The 18,655-nt window shown below is 46.4% G+C and overlaps 1 protein-coding gene across 1 annotated transcript in view; it reads left to right on the top strand.

Moving 5' to 3' along the window:
* Agbl4 (AGBL carboxypeptidase 4) overlaps positions 1-18,005 on the top strand; it is a 1,095,236-nt gene extending 1,077,231 nt beyond the window's left edge. The window contains exons 12-13 of the mRNA XM_041652936.1: positions 10,523-10,619; positions 16,649-18,005. Coding sequence (XP_041508870.1) covers positions 10,523-10,619; positions 16,649-16,769 — 218 coding nt within the window. The 3' untranslated portion in view covers positions 16,770-18,005. The remainder of the gene's footprint in view (positions 1-10,522; positions 10,620-16,648) is intronic.
* Positions 18,006-18,655: the final 650 nt, after the last annotated feature.

The following is an 18,655-nucleotide window of genomic DNA, read 5'->3' as shown; positions in this document are numbered from 1 at the left end:
AGTTTCATGGGTTGTCGTGACAACTTAAAAAGCACTGCATGCCACGATTGACTCTGTAATTGGATATTACCCAGTGGGGTAATCCTGGGGTGTGGGCAGCGTTACCCACTTAACAGATGAGAAAACTGAAGCTCGGAGAAGTAGTTTATCCCTAATCACATAGTTAAATGCATAGAAGAAAGGATTAAAGGCTATGCTTCCTAAACCCACATTCTAAATAGAAGCCCAAAAATGCTGTCAGGAGACAAGACGTGGATTTATTAAGCAGATGAACTCCGGGAGGGTGAGTAGGCTGAATAGTGGCCTCCAAAGACATCTAGAGCCCAATTCCTGGGACCCATAAGTATTACCTTCCCCACAAAAACAGCCTTTACAGACATTCTTAGGGGTCTGCTTGTGTAGCGTTGCGTTTACTTCCTAATGGGCCTCATAGTGTATTTTTTGCTATGGCTTTTCTAGCTGCGATGAGTCAGTTTGGGCACATGTGCTGTGCTGGGGCCTAGGTTGCTGCTTTCTGCATAGGTCTCAAGAGTGGTGGTTCGGGCCCATTTGTTGCTGGCAGTGCACGTGCTACCTGGGGCTAGTCCTCCAGTTTGTCATTCATCTGTGTACTCAAAGGCCTCGAAAGTGACCATTGCTAAGGTCCCTCAAAATGTCATATCCACACTGATCATGTTATTTCTCTTTGCTGTGACTGTGGAGTAAGGTACAGCTTCTTTCAACTAAAACCCAATTTACAGCAATATGCCAGGCAAGGTGGTATGCAGCTTTCATCCTAACACGTGAAAAAGGCAGAGGCTGTGATTTGGAGGCCAACTTGCTCTACATCATAAATTCAACACTTGTCAGGGATATACAGTGAGGCTGTCTCAAAACAAAACAAAACAAAAACCACAACAGTGTATCTGTGGTATAAGATTCTCAGCCCTTGTACCAACCCTGGTTTAGATCTGCAAATTGATTTGCGGTTCTCTCTGATGCCTTTCTTCTTCTCCATGACGTTGATTTGTCCTGTCACCTTTCTGTCCTTGGAGGACAGTTTCTCCTTGGTTGGCTGGACTCCTCTTACCAGTGGAGTCAGGTGGAGGATACTTCCACACTGCTATCTTACCCTCATTAAAAGCCTCAAGATGGGGGCACCCTAACTTAATAAGTGGGCCCTACATGGCATCACCCGGGTCCATATGGGAGGGAGACAGAAGGACATTTAGTATGTGTGAACAAAAGGAGAACCTGTGAACCAATGAGACAGAGCCTATGGGGATGTGGCCACAAGCCATGGAATGCCAACAGCCAGGAGAAATGAATGGGTTTTCCAGGCAGCCTCCTGAGGAAGTGCAGGCCTGGCAACACTTTCTTTTTGGCCCAGAGAAACTTTGGCCCACAGTGCTATAAGGAAATGCATGTCTGGTGTTTTAAGGCACTGAGCATATGACAAACAGAAACTAACATGGAGCCTCAGAGTTAGCCTGACTTCGAATTCACTGTTGGTCCATGATATGCAAGCCCCTTCCCCTGGTCTCAGGTAGGCTGCCTCCTGGGGAAGCAAGCTTCAAGCTGGGGGATGAGAACCCTCCCAGGGAGCTGACTTTGCCTCAGTAAACCATTCCCTCCTGTCTGTCCACTGCCTCCCACTGTTTCTATTTGACTCACATTGTGTCCCCCACTTCCTGCTTTCCCTTTCTGTCTCATCACCTGCTTCCTTCCTTCTGTCCCTCCCTCCTCTCTATTGTCTGTATATATGGCTTACACTCATATGCCTTCTCTTCCGGTCGCTTGCTTCTATTTTTCCGTTTCTCTGTCCCCACTTCATTTTCCTTTAGTTTTCAAGTCCAACTCCATCTCTACTCCTCTGCTATCTTTCTCTCCTTCTCTTTCAGCTTCATTCTGATTAGCTTCCCTGAGTAGCTCTGTTTGCATCTTTCTCTCTTGTTTGCCCCACTCCCTGCCCCTCTTAGGTGTCCTACTCTCAGTGCGGTCTGGGAGGCTTTCTTGCTATTGCAAAGGCCTCTCTGACTATACCTGCAGTCCGCACCCTCGCTCCAGAGCAGGATTTGTCTGGTTAGTCCTGCTCCCTTGGGACCTTGTAGGAGGACTGGCAAGGGAAGCAGAGACAAAAGATGTGTTCATTGCCACAGTGTTTTTCAGGCTTTACCAAGAGGCTCCCAGATAGCTGCCTCTTAATAGTCTAGCAGTGCTGTGGGCCTTAGGGAAGAGAAATGGCTTGTCTTTGGTACACCCCTCTGCAGAATCCTCTCATAGCGGGCAGGGATAGCAGTGTGAGCTTTCAGTAGGACGTTTCCAGACAGAGGATATTGTTTGAATGGGGACTTCACCCCAGCTCCTGGCATAAACCCCCTCCCCTGGGAGTTGCCTCAGTCCAAACTCCACCTCCAAGAAAGCCCACCAAACGGTGACCCCTCCCCAGGGAGGGACAGGAAAGCCTGCCAAATGGTGACCCCTCCCCAGGGTAGATCAAGACCACTCCCACGGGCTATTTAAACTGCCCCATCCCCACCCCACAAGAATGAACATGTGGTCTCCCAGTTTTCCATGGTCTTTTGGTTCTCTGTTCCCCTTTCCATGTTTTCCCGGGCGGGGGGGCACCCAGGAGTGCTGACAGCCATTAAACCTGGGTGTCTTTTAATTCGGTCTAATTTGGTCTGATTGGAATTATTGCATTGTCGGCAGAGAGGTATGCCATTCAAAAAATACTTAACAGATATGTAGGCGGAGGTGGAGCTGCTTGTTTGTTCCCTGGCCACCCAGACCCGAAATAATCACATAGAAACTATATCAATTACAACACTGCTTGGTCAATAGCATAGGCTTTTTATAAACTAGCTCTTACATCTTAGATTAACCCATTCCTATGATTCTGTGTATCTCCACAAGGTTGTGGCTTACCGGGTAAAGTTCCGGCTGTCTCCTTTGGCGGCTACATGGTGTCTCTTTGACTGCACCTTTTTTCCTTCTCTATCTACTTGGAATTCCTGCCTTACTCTATTCTGCCCTGCTGTAGGCCAAAGCAGCTTTATTCATTAACCAATAAAAGCAACACATATTCAGAACTTCCCACACCATGTAGGTCTTAAGCTTGCTGATTTGGAGACAACATGATGGCAAGGAGAGACTGTCATGAAGTTTGGTAAATGTGTAAATAAAGAGTAAGCGACAACTGACCTTCAGTCTTCCTTGGGACCAATATTTGATGTGCCTCATGGGACAAGTGACATATGATGTGTCATCAGCAAGATGAGAGTAGGGAGCAGAGCTGCATGTAACACACACTGCGGGGAAGAGGAGGTGAGATGAATGGCGAGGACCTCAGCATTCTGCAGTGCAGGGCAGGACTGGCCGGGTGAGCCTGTTGGTGGTTCTGATGGAGCCTAAGGGAGGGGTTAGAAGGCAGCAGAGCTGTGGGGCAGTGCTGGAAGGAGCGGGACGGTGCAAGGAAGCCCCGGATCCAGAGGGAGGTTTGTGGCATTCGAGCGTGGAGAGTTGGAAATTGCTATGTGCCAGTGCATGTGCATGAAGGGACTCATCCCCAAGGTTCACTTTTATCCCGCTTATGATCAGCTGGATTTTGCAAGTCCTGCTTTTGATGAGAAGGCTCGTTCTCCACTTGGCAATCCCATCAGTCTCCTCCAAGTGCGTTGCAAGCCTACCCTTTTGTTGAAGTTCCCTCTTACCACCTTGCTTAGTGTGGTGGTTGCTTCCTGCTGTGCACTGTCTTCCCCTGCTCTTTAACTCTGTGCTTATCATCTTCTGGCATACCCCATAGGTTTACATTTGCCTCCTGTGACTGCAATGTAAGCTCCGCAAAGGCAGGGGTGTTTGTCAGACCAGTGGCTCCTCGGTAATGTTTGTGGAAGGATGAGGAGATGGGACTTCCAAGGATATTACCTTTGTTCACAGAGAAGTTAGACACAGAGCAGGGACATGGCCCAGGTCAAAACTGTGTGGGCTTTGATTCCTCACACATGTGCTCATCCAGGGCTCCAGATCTGAGGCCTGAGACAGAATAGAGGCTCCCCAGGCATGGTCTGTCTCCTAGGGTCCTTGAGAACCCTGTGAGCCCCCCGACCTCAGCACCATCCAGATCCCCACACCCCGTCCCTGGACCATAATTACTCTCCTGCTTCCACACTTGCTTCAGATGTTTAACACAGCAATGATGCCTATGGTGTAAATCAGGCTGTGTCCTTTGCCTGTTTCAGACTGTCCAGTAGCCTCTCTGTCACTTGGGAGGATCAGACTTTCTACAGTAGCCTACAGCCAGGCCTTCTGAGATCCCCCATCTTGTATGTCCCTCTTTCCCAGGCACTTTTTGTTTCTCTCTCCCCTCAGGACACCCTTCTCCTGTACTTTTCTCTCAATCCATAGGTGATGCTGCACCTGCTCTCACTGTTGGTTTTTATGTTCCCTGAAGGTGAAGTTTTCCTGTCCTGACTGCCTGCTCTTCCCAAATAATTGACTCAGAGACTTAATATAAATTATAAATGCTCGTCTGAAAGCTTAGGCTTACTACTACCTAACTCTTACATTTAGGTTAACCCCCATTTCTTATCTATGCTTTGCCACATGGCTCATGGCTTGTTACCTCATTTTCTACATGTCCTGCTTCTTTGGCAGCTGGCAGGCGTCTCCTCTGACTCTGCCCTTCTTCATTCCATCATTCTCAGTTTAACTTTCCTACCTGACTTGATCCTGTTCATCTATTGGCCAGTTAGCTTGTTTATTAAATCAATCATAGCAACATCTATTCACACAGTGTACAGAAGGATTATTTCTCAATGATCCCCTTCTCAGAGAGGCCTGTTCATGTCTCCATTATCCTCAGGTTTTGACTACATTTTCTCATAACACTATTAGAATCACAGTTTCATACTTTACCATGTTTTTTTGTACTTTTTAGTATGTCTCTAATTCTAGTCTTGAAAACTATTGTTTTTGTTTGATTTTTAGTCAGCATACCCTGAACCTTCCAAAAACTCTGAACATTGTAGATGGTCAGTGAAGGTATGTTAATGAGAGAGTGATAGACACAATCCCTAGTATTAACTGGTTTTCACTGCCTATAGAATAGAAGGGTTTTTTAAAGATGTATCTGCAGTGCACACAGAGGCCAGAAGAGTGCATCATGTCATCTGGAAGTGGAATTGTAGACAGTTGTGAGCCACTGTATGGATGTTAGGATTCTGACCAGCTCCTCTGGAAGAACGGCCAGTGCTCTTAGCAACAGAGCCATCTCTCTGAATAGAAGTTTAAGTTTCTCGGTGCTTCAGTGAGACTGGCCCTGTGGCATCACAGCTTTACCTCCCACTCTACACCTGGGTAGATGAGATTCCAACCTTCCCTGTTGTCTTTCATGCCATGTCATGGTCCCTAGCCACACATGTGCCTCCACCACTCCCCTTTTCTTGTAGTAGAAAAGGTTGAACACTGGGCCTTGCTAGGCAAATGAGTGCTATTGGGCTTCATTCTCAGCCCCCATCTCTCCCCTTTGAAGGTTATCTTTGTCCTTCAAATCTTACTTACACATCTATCTCCATGAAGCCTTTCAAAGTTTCTCCATTTGGAGTATTCCTCTCGCCATGGTGAGTGAATTCTGTGTTTGCAATTTTTATCACACTCCAGAGAAAAGACAGCACACATATGCTGAGAAGATCCTGGGGTTTAATTCTGCCTCTATCATTTTCAAAGAAGAAGACTCTGGTTTAATAAAATAAACCCCGATTACTATTTTCTTATCTGTAAAATACATATGAACTCATGCTCTGGTCTTGTCAAGCTGTGGTGAATGTTGGTGACACTCGAGTAGCCACTTTTGCAAGGCAACAATGGATCTAAGTACCTGCTTGGTGATATAGTTAACTGGAAGTCTGTTTTCTTCCTCTAGATTTGGAAGTGCATTTTCCTAATTCATCTTCAACTAACCCCAAGGAAGACTCCAACAAGTGTTTGAATCCACAATGGGTGCATGGATGGACGGATGGATGGATGGATGGACAGATGGATAGTGGATGGGTAGATGGATGGATAGATGGATGGGTAGATGGATGAACAGATGGATGGATGGGTGAAAATCTCAGAACACATCTTACTTCCCATCATCTGTTAAGGAGCCACATGAAGAAGGAGGCTGGAGTTACTCTATGCCAAGATAGTTTTTTGGTAGAAGTCACCACATTAGTCCAAATTTTCAGTGACTCCATCCTCCATCCTCAGCACTTTAGGCTCCCAGCCCCACCTGCCCTGGTTGCTGACCATTCCCTGCTGTCTATAAGAAACAGACCGATGGATTAAACTTGAGGGTGAGAAAAAATAAGCATACAAAACTATCCCAAGATTTTTGTGGATAATGAATGGCCAAGAGCTCTCACCCTAGTTTTTCCTCTCTGAGTACATCAATATATTGAAAATGGCCCAGCCAAAAAAACTATTGCTTCTCTTTACCTGGATCTTAAATCTGTCTTCTAAGACATCGTATTTTAATTGAAAATGTTCAATCAATCTTTACTCTCCTTCACCTTTGTCCTGCTCCTTCACTCAGTCAGGGTGAGTGTAAGAAATACTCTGGAGTGAATAAGGCTTTGCGGATGGAGGGGGAAAGGGAACCAGGTCTTTCCTAGATGAGAACCACCTTGAAAATTGCCTTTGCAACAGAGCCCATCCAAAGTGATTAGCTCCGGCTTTGTGGAACAGCCCAATTTGTAGATATTCAAGGGTGTTGGTGAGCAAGGCAACTACTTTTGTGGTACCTCGGGTCTACCTTTTAGTATAGACAGTAAGAAAGAGATGAGGCTTCTCTTTCCCTCATTCATTCATTCATTCATTCATTCACCATTCAGTCAGCCCTATGCCACTCGCCAACTACATCCAGCCACCCACTGCAGCCCAGCAAATCTGTGAAGCAGGCATTTCACAGACAAATACATAAAAGCTCAGAGAGATGGAGTGGCCTGTGCGAGTTCTCTATTTCTTTGTTAAACACCCTTCCCCTAAAATTTATGGCTTAAAACAATGCTATTTGTAGCATTGTATCTCATTGATTTCCCCACCACTCAGACCCAACTAATCACACAGAAACCATATTAAGTACAACACTGTTTGGACAATGACTCAGGCATATTTCTAGCTAACTCTTACATCTGAATCAACCCACTTCTATTAATCTGTGTACCACCATAAGCCTGTGGCTTACTGGGTAAGGCTCTAGTTGCTGTCCTTCTCCTTCGGCAGCTACATGGTGTCTCCTTGACTCCGCCTACTTTCTCTCTATATTTCTGTTCAGATTTCCTGCCTGGCTTTACTCTACTAGGCCATTGGCCAAAGCAGCTTTATTCATCAACCAATAAAGCAGCCCATGTGCAGAAGGACATCCCACATCAGCTGTCCTTTCATGTTCTCTGTGGGTCAGACATTTGGATGGGTCTCAGTGGGAGGGTCTTTTATGGAGTCTGCTTCAGTTGTAGGAAAACAGTGGGTGGCTGGGGCTGGAATGACAGCATGCTGTAGAAGTGGAGGCTGACCTTCACTTCAAGAGTCTAGCCTCTGTTTCTGTGCCTAGTCCCGGGACCTTGGGGTGCTCAGTCTGCTTATCCGTGAGCTCGGGACCCTCGCTTGAGCACGCCATGACACAAGGTTCGTTTCCTTTGCTGTAGCCGACCTTGCCCTGCGAGTCTCACAATGTCACTTCCACTCGTGTCGTTCTTTTGGTTCTCAGCCAGTTTAAAGTCTGCGAGACTCTGAGCGGGAAGAACAAGGACCGTGCCTTTCAGTGGGAGGAGTATCAAGGTCATCCTGGAGGAGCTTGTGAGACCAGAGACAACGCTGCAGACATCTTTGGAAATTAAAATCTGCTCTCCATAGCATGTGGCAGAACCAGGATTTGGGTTGGACACATCTGTTTCCAAAAATGTCTGCTGCAGCTTACCAGCTCAGTCCACAGGGACCTCATTTCTCCCATGCCCTGCAGCTATTCCTTTCAACACGCATAACCACGATTTGGTCTCTGTGCCAACTAGAGACTGTCTGGATTCAAGCAGCCAGCTTGCCTCTGCAGGCCCTGGCCACGAGACACCCTCTGGGGGCTGCTAGTCTGAGAGGCCATGCTCAGTGCCAGCTTGTGAACTTTTCAGAGAAGGGGACAGAGAAGGTCAGACACATCTAGGGAAAGAAAGCAGGTAGCAGTCTCAGAGCACAGCAAGCCTGCAGTGCAGCTCGCTGTCGTAAACAACGAACCTACTGTTTCTCCTCCTCCCACCATGTTCTGACCTGGGATGACTCAGGCTCTGACAGAAAAGGTGCCTTCAAGTTGAGAAACAGTCCAAGGCAGTGGAAACTCATAGTCTGGAATCAGACCTACCCAGATTTGACTCCTGGTCTGACCATTATCGGCTACATGGCATTGGATAAGTTCCTTCGCCTATCACAGCCCAAGACAGATAAAGAAAATGTTGTGCAGATGTATGTGTGAATGGAAAACCATTTCTGTGTTCTTGTCTGAAGGCCTCTTCAGCTGTCCTGTCTTTACAGTTCGGCTAGGAGCAGCCCTTCCCCAGAGACTCCCTGGGACTAGCAGCCCCGGGGTGCTGCTACTGTGCATGTCACCTGTACCCTCAGCTCCGTTAGTCCTGGGTCAGTGCTGTCAATCTTCTCCACCAGACAAGTAGGGCTCCAGTGGTTTATTAGGTAGGAAAAAGGTAGATGCAAATGTAAAATGGTGTAGGTCCCAGAGAGCCAAGGCCTGGGTTTAAATCCCAATTTCAGCATCTGTAAAGTATGTAGCCTTAGGGAAAGTCACTTACCCTGTCTGAGCAATAGGAACAGTAATAGCCTTCTCCCCCCTCACTGGGTTGTCATGAGGTGGCCTAGCACATATTAATAATAGCTACTTAGCTATTGGGTGTTACTATTCATTATTTTTCTTACAACTGCCAGGTAAGCACATAGGTATTTAGATGATTGAGTCAAGCAAAATTGACCTCTTCCCCGTAGATTGTATAGACAAGAGGAGCTATCACAAAGAAGGACTGGTTGACATTCAGTATTTCTGAGTAGTCTGACTGGCAGAGAACTATGCAAAGATACCTTGGAAGACCTAGGAGGACCCTGTCCCCAGCAAAGGCACCGAGAAGGATATGCCCACTAATGTGAGAACTGAATGGAAGTCTGGAGGCTGGGAAGGATCTGGTCCTATAAGGCATGCTTGGCATGATGGTCTAACTGGGCTACACAGTAAACAAAGACCTAGGAGTTACAGGATTAGAAGGGTAGGAACTGCAAAGGGATGGGAGGCAGGAGGTAACAAGAGGAGAGTTGAGAACATAACCAAGGGCCAAGCTCTGAACAGCAACTGGAAGACACTGAGGGTTTTAGTCAATGAGTAACACTATGGAGTCTGCAATAGAGAATACAGCCCCTGACGTCACTATTGAAAGCATCCCAGAGAGGGCAATTCTGGGACAGGAGGCCCAGTGAACAAGATGGCAATTGTCCAGGCAAAAGGTGATGCTGACCTATTCTGGGGAATGGAGAGAGGTAGATGAAATCAAGAGATGAGAAGTCTCATGGGGAAGGTTGACAGCTTGGGTGTTTGTAGCTGATGGGGGTGGGGTGGAGGAACCACTGTGAGTAAACACTTAATGTCTACCCTGTGAGGTCAGTTCTTAAGCCATGGTGTTAGGGAGCAAGGGCAATACTCTCAGCCCTGGGATGACAGCAGGGAAGATCCAGGAAAATCTAATGAAGAGGTAGTGGCTACCTCTTCATACTGCATATTAGCTAAGGGAGAGTTAGAAAGGCCCTTCGGGCAAAGGAAATAGCAGAGAGCCCAGAAATATGGCTATCATGCATAAAGCAGATACACAGTTGTTGTATTAATTGATCCCAGGATGTTAATACCAGTATAGAACTGGAGCTTTCTCCTTCCCTGGGGGAATTTGTGATTCAATAAATAGACTACCAATCTATACCCTAGAACTCCACTATTTGTCAAACAGCAAGGGGAAATGGAATTCTATTTAGAGTCTGGGAGCTTTCCTGAAATTACTCTCAAGAGAGATGCCTAGTCCTAGAAGGTCAGGCAAAACCTGTTCTGTATGAAACAAAGGGTCTCTTGGCTTTCAGACATGTTCATAAGTCTTCATTCTGGACCACTTGAGGCCAGACTAAAAAAGCCCAGTATACTTAAAAGCTAGGTGCACAGATTTTAAGGTATGGTTACTTAGACCCCAATGTCCACTCCCCACCTTTACTTCTGTTCTGTTCATTTTAGTTTCTTGTCTGTGAAATGAGGATCATACTTACCACTGAAGGTTTTGTGAGGACCAAAAAGACAATGCACGCTAAAACCCTAGAGTGGGGAGCAATGACACTATCTTTACCATTGCTTTATTTGTACATTTATTTATTTATTTATTTATTTATTTATTTATTTATTTATTTATTTATAACTAGGCCTCTTCTCACCCTGCTCAGTCTCTTTTCAAAGCTGCTCCTTAACACACATCTGCAGATATGAAACTGGGAAGAAATGTGGCGAGAACATTTCTAGATTATTACCGGCTGAGTCCCTTGGTTGATAGGATGACAGTCCCCATACCGAGGCTTCGGTAAGTGTTAGAGCCAAGCAATCAGGCTCAGGTCCTGCTTCCCTAGGTCTGTGTTCAGGGAAGCTTCTCTTTGCTTTCTGATGCCCCTCAGTTTGCCACCTGTGCCACAGGAAGTGCAATCCCAGCTCTATCACAAGAATCAGTAAGGGCCCAGAAGGTGTTGTCTACACTGAGGCATTCACTTAGCTTCATCTCCTTCAGCTTCTGAGATGTTAGCACAGATTGCCAAACGGCCTCCCATGGTCCAGGGCAAGGCGGTACCTTGACTCACCGGGTTGGTCAGGCTGGATGATGCCTCAGGGCCCACACTGCAGCAGACTGCATCTCTGAGCTCCAATCCACAGGCTGCATGGCAGTATAGTCTTGCATGGTGGGCCATCTCATTTCAGGCCCATCTTAGGAATCGCCAGAGATGGGGCATTGCTAAGGAGCCATGATCAGCCGAGATCTAAGTTAGCCTGGCTACTTACATATCCCACCCCACATGATCACTCATCCTCTAAGGTTCCCAAATGAACTCCAGTTCCTCATTCTTCCAGTTTATAAATCAGACACGCTTGTAGATTCTTTTCAGGTTATTGTGGGCTTTACATTCAAACACTAGTACCAGGTGTATGAGTATTCTGTCAGTCGATGATAGTCCCCTTCCCTTAATGCTTGAAGGTTTGGGGTACAGAGGACACACCCCTAAGAAGTCCCATCTTGCTCCTCTGATGGACTCACTTATAGATCCAAGGAGGAGAGAAGACAGGGATTGGAGCATCCATCTTGGCTGAGGGCTGAACAGCAGCGGGAAGTTCTGGGCATTCCCATGTGTGCTGGTAGAGCCCTCACTGAGCATCTGGGCAGTGACATCCAGAGGCATCTGGATTGTGCTAGCACTGCCGTACCTCTGGGCCTCCTCTCCTGTTCCCCTAGTGGTCCAGGCTCCTGGAATGACGTGGCAGTGTCCAACTCTCTACTCCTGCCAGATCATTCTTTCCACTGATGTTCGCTGTCTTTCTCGGTGCCTCGGGAGCTTAGCACAGTGACTCTTCCTCCAACACCTATTATTAACAATAAAAAAATATAAGTCAGCGTTATGTATTGTATGAAGTACTTTGTGTACTTAGTCCATGTATGTCTCGTGCCCAGAAGGGACCAGAAGATTGCCTGAAGTCACAGGTTCTACAGCACAGACAGGGTTTCATATTCTAAAACCATCTGAACTCTCCTGCAATAGAGCTCCATCAGAGCACTGTCTTGGGCACTCATGAGCGATGTTTCTTGACCTCTTGAAACCTTTCTACACCTTCCTATTAAACAGAAATAATAGCAACCACTTAATATGGTTCTGAAGATTAGGCACAAGCTTAGGACAACGCCTAGCACACAATAGATGCCTCTGAATGTTTTCACAGTTTCCAGTTTCTGCCAGCTAATGATAGCCTGTGACAAGTCCTGTGACTTTACCTGGTTGGACTGGCCCAGGCTCCATAATTCAGTGAGTTGTATCTCTCTAAGGCCTGATCCACACAGTCTTCATGGCTGCATGCTCAAACGACACCCTGTCTCAGATTGGGACCAGGTCATCTGGGGACTTTCTGTCCACCATTCTGGGGTATTAAAAACCCCTGCATGAGGACTGTGTCTGTTCCTTCTCTATTTCCTTGCAGTACTAGCCTGCCCCGCACACACTTGCATGGATACATCCATCCATTCCATCACTCATAAACCTACAGAAGACAGCACATTGCAGCCGGCTCTGGTGGGAGGGAGGTATGGGGTGAGCTGGGGATTAAGGTATGACCCTGCCTGCCTTTGAGGAGCTCACCTCTGGAGGAAAGTGCTCAGTTCTTTCTTAGGAGTCACTCTTGATTGGCCAAAGTTCTTAAACATTTAAAGCTTTGTAAAACTCAAAAGAATTCTTAGCATCTCATTTACAAGTTAATTTAGGGTTTATCTCTTTTGGGTCCTCTGTCAGCCTGCATAAAAATTATCTTCATCCTTCACCGCTTTTTTTCCTTCTTGTCTGTGTCATGGTCACAGGTCAGTGAAGTAGTACTAACAGTTTGGGGGTACATCAGTGAGCATGACATGAGAGGACACTGAGACCTAGGGAACAGAAGGGGTGTTAAGGTCCAGAGCTGGAGCCTGTGGGATACTCAGGCTCAGTTCGGAGAGGTTCTTTCAGATTGGGAGGGGGCTTGAAACTGAGTTAAATTGATGCAGGGTTGTTTTCCTCCCAAGAGCCCCTGCTTTCAACTGCCCATGGCATCCCTGATCCTGAGCTTTGATGTTCTCTTCTGCAAAGACTTCTTTCCTCACTAGGCCAGACTTGAAGAGTTGATGCAAACACACCCACTTATAAATTAAGAAAAGCAAATTAGCTCCCTACTGCCCCCTGCCCTTCCTTCTGGGCCTGGGTGATCCCCTGGGTGCTGCACTCAACTCCAGACTGGTAAGCAAGCCTTAAAGAATGAATTCCCAGGACTGTAGGCTCCTGTTTGAATCTGAATGCTTCCCGTTTTGTATTATTTTCCACCCAAGCATCAAATGGCGTAAGTGAAAGAGCAGCTCTGGTTGTAAAGGAAAATTACATGTTTTGACTCAGAATTAATCTTTGTTTCCCCCATCTCCATGGATAATTGCCATATGTCACTTTCTACCCGTATGCTGCTGGAAGCCTGTTGGCATTCTGGGGTGCTGGGCCGCCCCTCAGGAAGAAGTCCTGGGGAGAGGCGGCAATGTGGGCATGGGAGCTCAGCTCCGCCTTGATTAGGAAAGCTGAGACCCTACATTTATTTTCAATCATGGTGTCACAGCTATAAGAGCTAAAACCAAAGGGGATAAAATTGGACAGGGAAAAACGAGTGGACCAAGAATACTTCAGTAGGTGAGGCAGAACATGAACACAGAGGTAAGCTGGCCTTGATCAAGTAGACTCAGGCTCTACTACGGGCCAGGAGCCCTGACTGCTACATAGTGACGTCATGACATATGTATATAAGGAGCACATCCTGTGCTAGGCCTGTGGTGAGTCCTAAAGGAGCTCCAGTTGATAACATGCAAAATACAGCAATACTTAGCTGTGTACAGTGAGTATACATAGCTACATAGCAGATATAATCTCACTCATGGCTCCTGCCATATGCATCAGCCTAAGCACATCCATTTTTACACTGCTATAACTTGTTCACCCTTTCATTTTGTTCATCCTTTCATTTTGTAGATGCTGAATTCCTACTAACTCACTAAAACTTTATCCAAATGTCACATTGTGTTTTTCTGTTCCTCTTCCTGCGTAAGACAGAGCCGTTTCCTCAGCTGGGCTCCTAGTTACATTCCATACACATACCCTATGCTGTCTTGTCTGGCATCTCTGCAGGACCGGTTTCTCCACTGGACAGCCTCATTCTTCAATCCTTAGTACATGGCGCAGAGCTTGTATATGTTAAGACCTAAATAATGTCTATGACGTCAACTGACTATACAATGGTAGAACTTGATGGAGGATGCTAAGCCCCCGCCCCCCACCAAGCTCTTTGACCTTTAGAGGGTGTTATCACCTCCTGAGTGCTGGGATTAAAGGTGTGCGCCACCACTACCCGACTTGGACTTGGTTTTTTAAGGACATGAACAGTTGAGATTGAGGGAGTAGAAAGAAACTTATGCTAACCCAAGTTGGAAAAGCAAAAAGAAGCAGGACTCAAGAAAGCCTGCAGCAATGGTGAGACCAGTGTGGCTAGAGAAGAGGTAAAGTCAGGATAACCATAAGACTCAAAGTCCCTTGCATTTGCCACTCAGCCCAGAAGCACCTGCTCCACACCAAAACTGATTTGGGAATTAGAGAATAAAACCAAACACATCAAACTCAAAGTTCTATGACATACATAGGTGTGCAACTCCCCAGGATATAGTGGCGTAGGTATTAAGTGGTGACCAAAGAACCGTAGAAGCCTGGCTTCTAAAGCAGATGAATCTAAAGAAATAGGGGAGGGAGCAGAGGTGTGAGCCATCTGCTGTTTAGGACCTCCTTTCCTTCTCTGGATCCTCATCTATAATTACAGAGACACCCTGCCTTTCCAGTCACCCCATCTGCCTGTGTCTGTGTTAGTAACAATAAACCCAAGCTTGTCTCTCTAGGGACCTTCCATCCTCTTTGTCCTATGAAAACATATCTGTCCTGTGTCCTCTGCCCCTCTGAGGTGAGAAGAACTACTCTCGCCAGGGATCTGTGGATGGATGGCACCTGGTAATCTAGGTACCACTTCTCCAGCTCTCCTTTCACCAGAGTCTACGAGGCAGGAAGAACAGGCATTCTTCTGCTGTTTGGAAAAGAACAAAATAGATTCTTACCTCTAGACAGGGACTCTTGTAACATCATACTGTCTCGGGCGGCGGAGATGGTTATAGCAACTGAGTACCATGTGTGAGACCCTGGCTTCTGCCACTAGTGCTGAAAAAACAAACAAACAAACAAAACAAACCAGAAAAGATCACACTGTCTGTAGATAGCAGTCCAAGCATGAGCTTTGTAGGACTAGAATGTTAAGAAGAAAGGGATCTAGGCTCATCTCACCTGCAGTAAACAGTCTCCTCACATTGGCCAGATCTTCAAGGAACATCCGTTTTCAGGCACTGAGACTGGTGGGAGGTTTGTCAAGGCCAGGTGTCCACTGTACGTGAACTGGCACCGACTCCACTTTCACTAGGTTTGTGACTCATCTACCATGACTAAAAGCAATCGTGCCAAAGTCAGAGCACAGCAGCCACAAGACACATCTTCAATCCTAATTCAAACAGCCTGCTTCATTTCTGACTTCATGCTATAATCTTCAATTTGATCAGTTGTTTTGCACAGTTCTGGACTCCACTAAGCCGAAACAAGTTGAGGACAGCATTGGTGTCTGTATCTTTGGCATGTTGACTCTGGGGCCACAGTCAACAAATTGTAGCAGGAAAGAGAAGCTTCTAGGGGTACTCACTCACAATCTAATTTAACTTCACCACTCTGCTGGAAGACTGGGATAGTTTATCCTCATTGTACAAATGAAGTTTAGAGAAGTTCAATTTCTTGCCCAAGGCCACACTTTTGAATTCAGGCAACTTGGGAATTCAGAGCAGTTCTTTGAGGCTTAAAATTAACACCAGTCTTCCCACTGGGAATAAATCTTAAATCCGGTGACTACATAAATCAATTTGTCCATCAAAAATATAACAAATAAGGTACGGAATAAGGTAAAATGCAACAGTGAATAAAATCGTTCGTGCTCCACGAGAGCTCATTATCTCTTATGTGAACAAAATCACTGACTGATGGTAGTAATATTACTGTGTTGGGTGCTGGCTGTGGGGACATAAAGGTAAAACAGACACGCTGAAATCTCCAAGCATCCTAGGAAGACAGATATTAGGAGTTGCTGTGATAGGCTGAATAATAAAACTAGGATTCTAAAGTCCTTGGTGGTCATGCAGGGATGAGAGAATGATGTCCCAGGCCAGCCTGCCAAGTGCTCTCTGTGCTTTTACTCTTCTCCTCTCCTCTTCCTCTTCTGTCGCGCGCTCTCTCTCTCTGTCTCTCTCTCTGTCTCTGTCTCTCTCTGTCTCTCTCTCTTTCATTCAAAAGGAATTTCCCAAGCCCATAGGACACCAAGACAGGCCTCCTTCCAAATTTCCAAATTATAGCTTTCTTTGTGTTCCCACTCCCTTCTCATGTGTAATGTTGAATTAGTTGGAGTCCAAGTGACAAGATAATCAGATTGGAGCTGTAGGAGAGCTAAATTTCTCTAGGCCTAAAATGAAGCAATGCATGCATGCATCCTTCCATCCATCGGCTGGCCAGTCATCCATCCTACAGTCATTCATTGAGCTCCTATGCCTGCTTTATTCCAGACCTGGACTGGGTTCTGGGGACATAGAGAAAAAGATGGCAAGCCCGCTGTACCTAGGAGGTCCCTGTCCAGCATGGGAGATGGACATGCTAACAAGTGGACTGGTTGCAGTGTGTATATGGGCTGTCTTCTCTTTCTGTTGTTTCCCTTTTGCAGGAAAGAAACCCCCCCTCCTTACAAGCACCTGTCCCTGCGGGGCTCAGCCAGCAATGTCCCCAGCAGCAAGGGGGACAAGAAGAGCTCACTGAACCACAAAGACCCTTCAACCCCCTTTTAAAGACATGGCACCTGGAAGCACTGTGGGTGCAGGAAAATGAATTTCCTGTAGGGACACGAAATTCAGTGCCACTCCCTGGTTTCCAAGACAGGAGTTTTCAACACATTGCACATGCTAGTGAAAGGGAGCGGGGAAAGAGAGGAATTTTATCTTTGATTTTTCAATTTTCCCAATGGGAAATCAATTGTGAGCCGTCAACTCAAGGCTGAGTGGAGTAGGAGAGTGGAGTGAGCACAGACTTTATCTTCCACAGCACAGAGGCAAACCCACACACTCCTCTCAAGAGGTCCCACAGGTCTCAGGCTGGTTCCCCATAAGCCCCTCTTTACCTTTTAAAGTTGTATAGTCACTGCGCAGGTGACTTCACTTAAAACAGGCTGCCATTGTTTCTAGGTTAGGAATTCAGTCTCCATATTTTCTGAGCCAAAGCAACAGCTACACACATGCACGCCAAAGGCAAACAGGCTGTTGTGAACAATGGGGCAGAGTGTTTAAACCCAGAGTGGTCTCAGAAGCATGGTCACCGTATCTATAAGCCTCACGCTCGCTCACTCCCTCAAGCCCCAGCATGCAACTTCAGAAAGCTGTTCTGAAAGCCATTTCTCAACTTCCCAGGTAGTTTAATCGAAATTCTAGCTCCCCAGACAAAAAGCCTTGCTCACTCCTTCCGGAGAACTACTGTGGCTAAGGTCTGCAGTCCCTGCTGACAAGGATCAGGTGAGGTGAGCAGTGATAATCTGCACTAGGGACAGGGTGACTACCAGGTAAGGGGACTGCAAGAGACAAAGAAATGCACCGTGGCAGGTAGGAGTGAGAAAAGAAAATGACAGCAGAAGCAATCCCCAAGGCGGTGCAAGCCAAATAGTGTGCATTTTCCTGAAGCTTAAAGTGCCTTTGTGTGATGAATGGGTCCAGGGGAGTCCACTCCCTTCCTGTCTGGAGAAGCAGCAGGCTGAGTCACCATGGCAGCCTGCTAATTAAAATGACCTCCCGGAAATGAGGATTAGGAGATAGGCAGAGGGAGGGAGTCTCCAGGGAGCTGGGGCCTTCAGCACACAATTCCAGTTAAACGTTCTTTGCGTTTGCCACGGAGGTTTTCAAAGTTTATTGCAAAAAATCAAGAGCAAAGCTTGTTTTCTCTTTCGCATATTGGTTTTCCGAAATGGTAACAAAGAACCATATGTTAGTTTGCTATGAATGTTCCATTGTATATATAGCAACCTTCCTGGGTTTCTATTTCCCAAATAAAGTGGTTTGTGCAGCACCTCTGTTCCTTTGAGTGTTCTTGGCGCCCTTCCCTTTTGATTTCCTACTCTTGGAGGACAACCAGCCAAACCCAATTTTAGAGGTAATCTTTTGGAGATCAGGGGCTCTGTCAAGATGCAGAAGAATGGTCAGACTTGAACTCTCTCTAGTTCCTCTGTCAGAATTCTGGGGAGCTTGAGAATGCACCTGGCTCAACATGACCACCTTCAGGCAGTTTTGCAAATAATAGCATCACTTTAGGTATTGTGGACTGCTGTACCCAGTCCATGGGGACCCCCCAAAAAACCAGCAGGGAGACCAACTCACCAAAATGCAAAAGCAAGGTTTATTATCATGCATGTGTACAAGCTGGTCAGCACAGCAGCCAGAGGAGGTACCCCACCCTTCTAGAGAGCACTATTTAAAGGCAAAATCTAGAAAAGTTACATTAGCAGGCTTTGGGGTGACAGGTTCATTCCTGCTTGTCTAAGGGTGTCCTGGTGAAAAGCGATGGGTACGTGCTGGCAGGTGATCCTATCTACAATATTTGGAACATTAGGAATTTCCTTTGGATGGTCTGTTCCCGGGTGGTACCTGGGTAGTCTCAGTTTATGGTCTTTCTTGAAACCAGGTATCGCCTC

Source organism: Microtus oregoni, unplaced genomic scaffold (genome assembly GCF_018167655.1).
Source record: "Microtus oregoni isolate MIOR12 unplaced genomic scaffold, Mior012 000005F_ref0000423, whole genome shotgun sequence".
Classification (NCBI taxonomy): domain Eukaryota; kingdom Metazoa; phylum Chordata; class Mammalia; order Rodentia; family Cricetidae; genus Microtus; species Microtus oregoni.
This window is presented reverse-complemented; position numbering and strand designations above follow the sequence as displayed.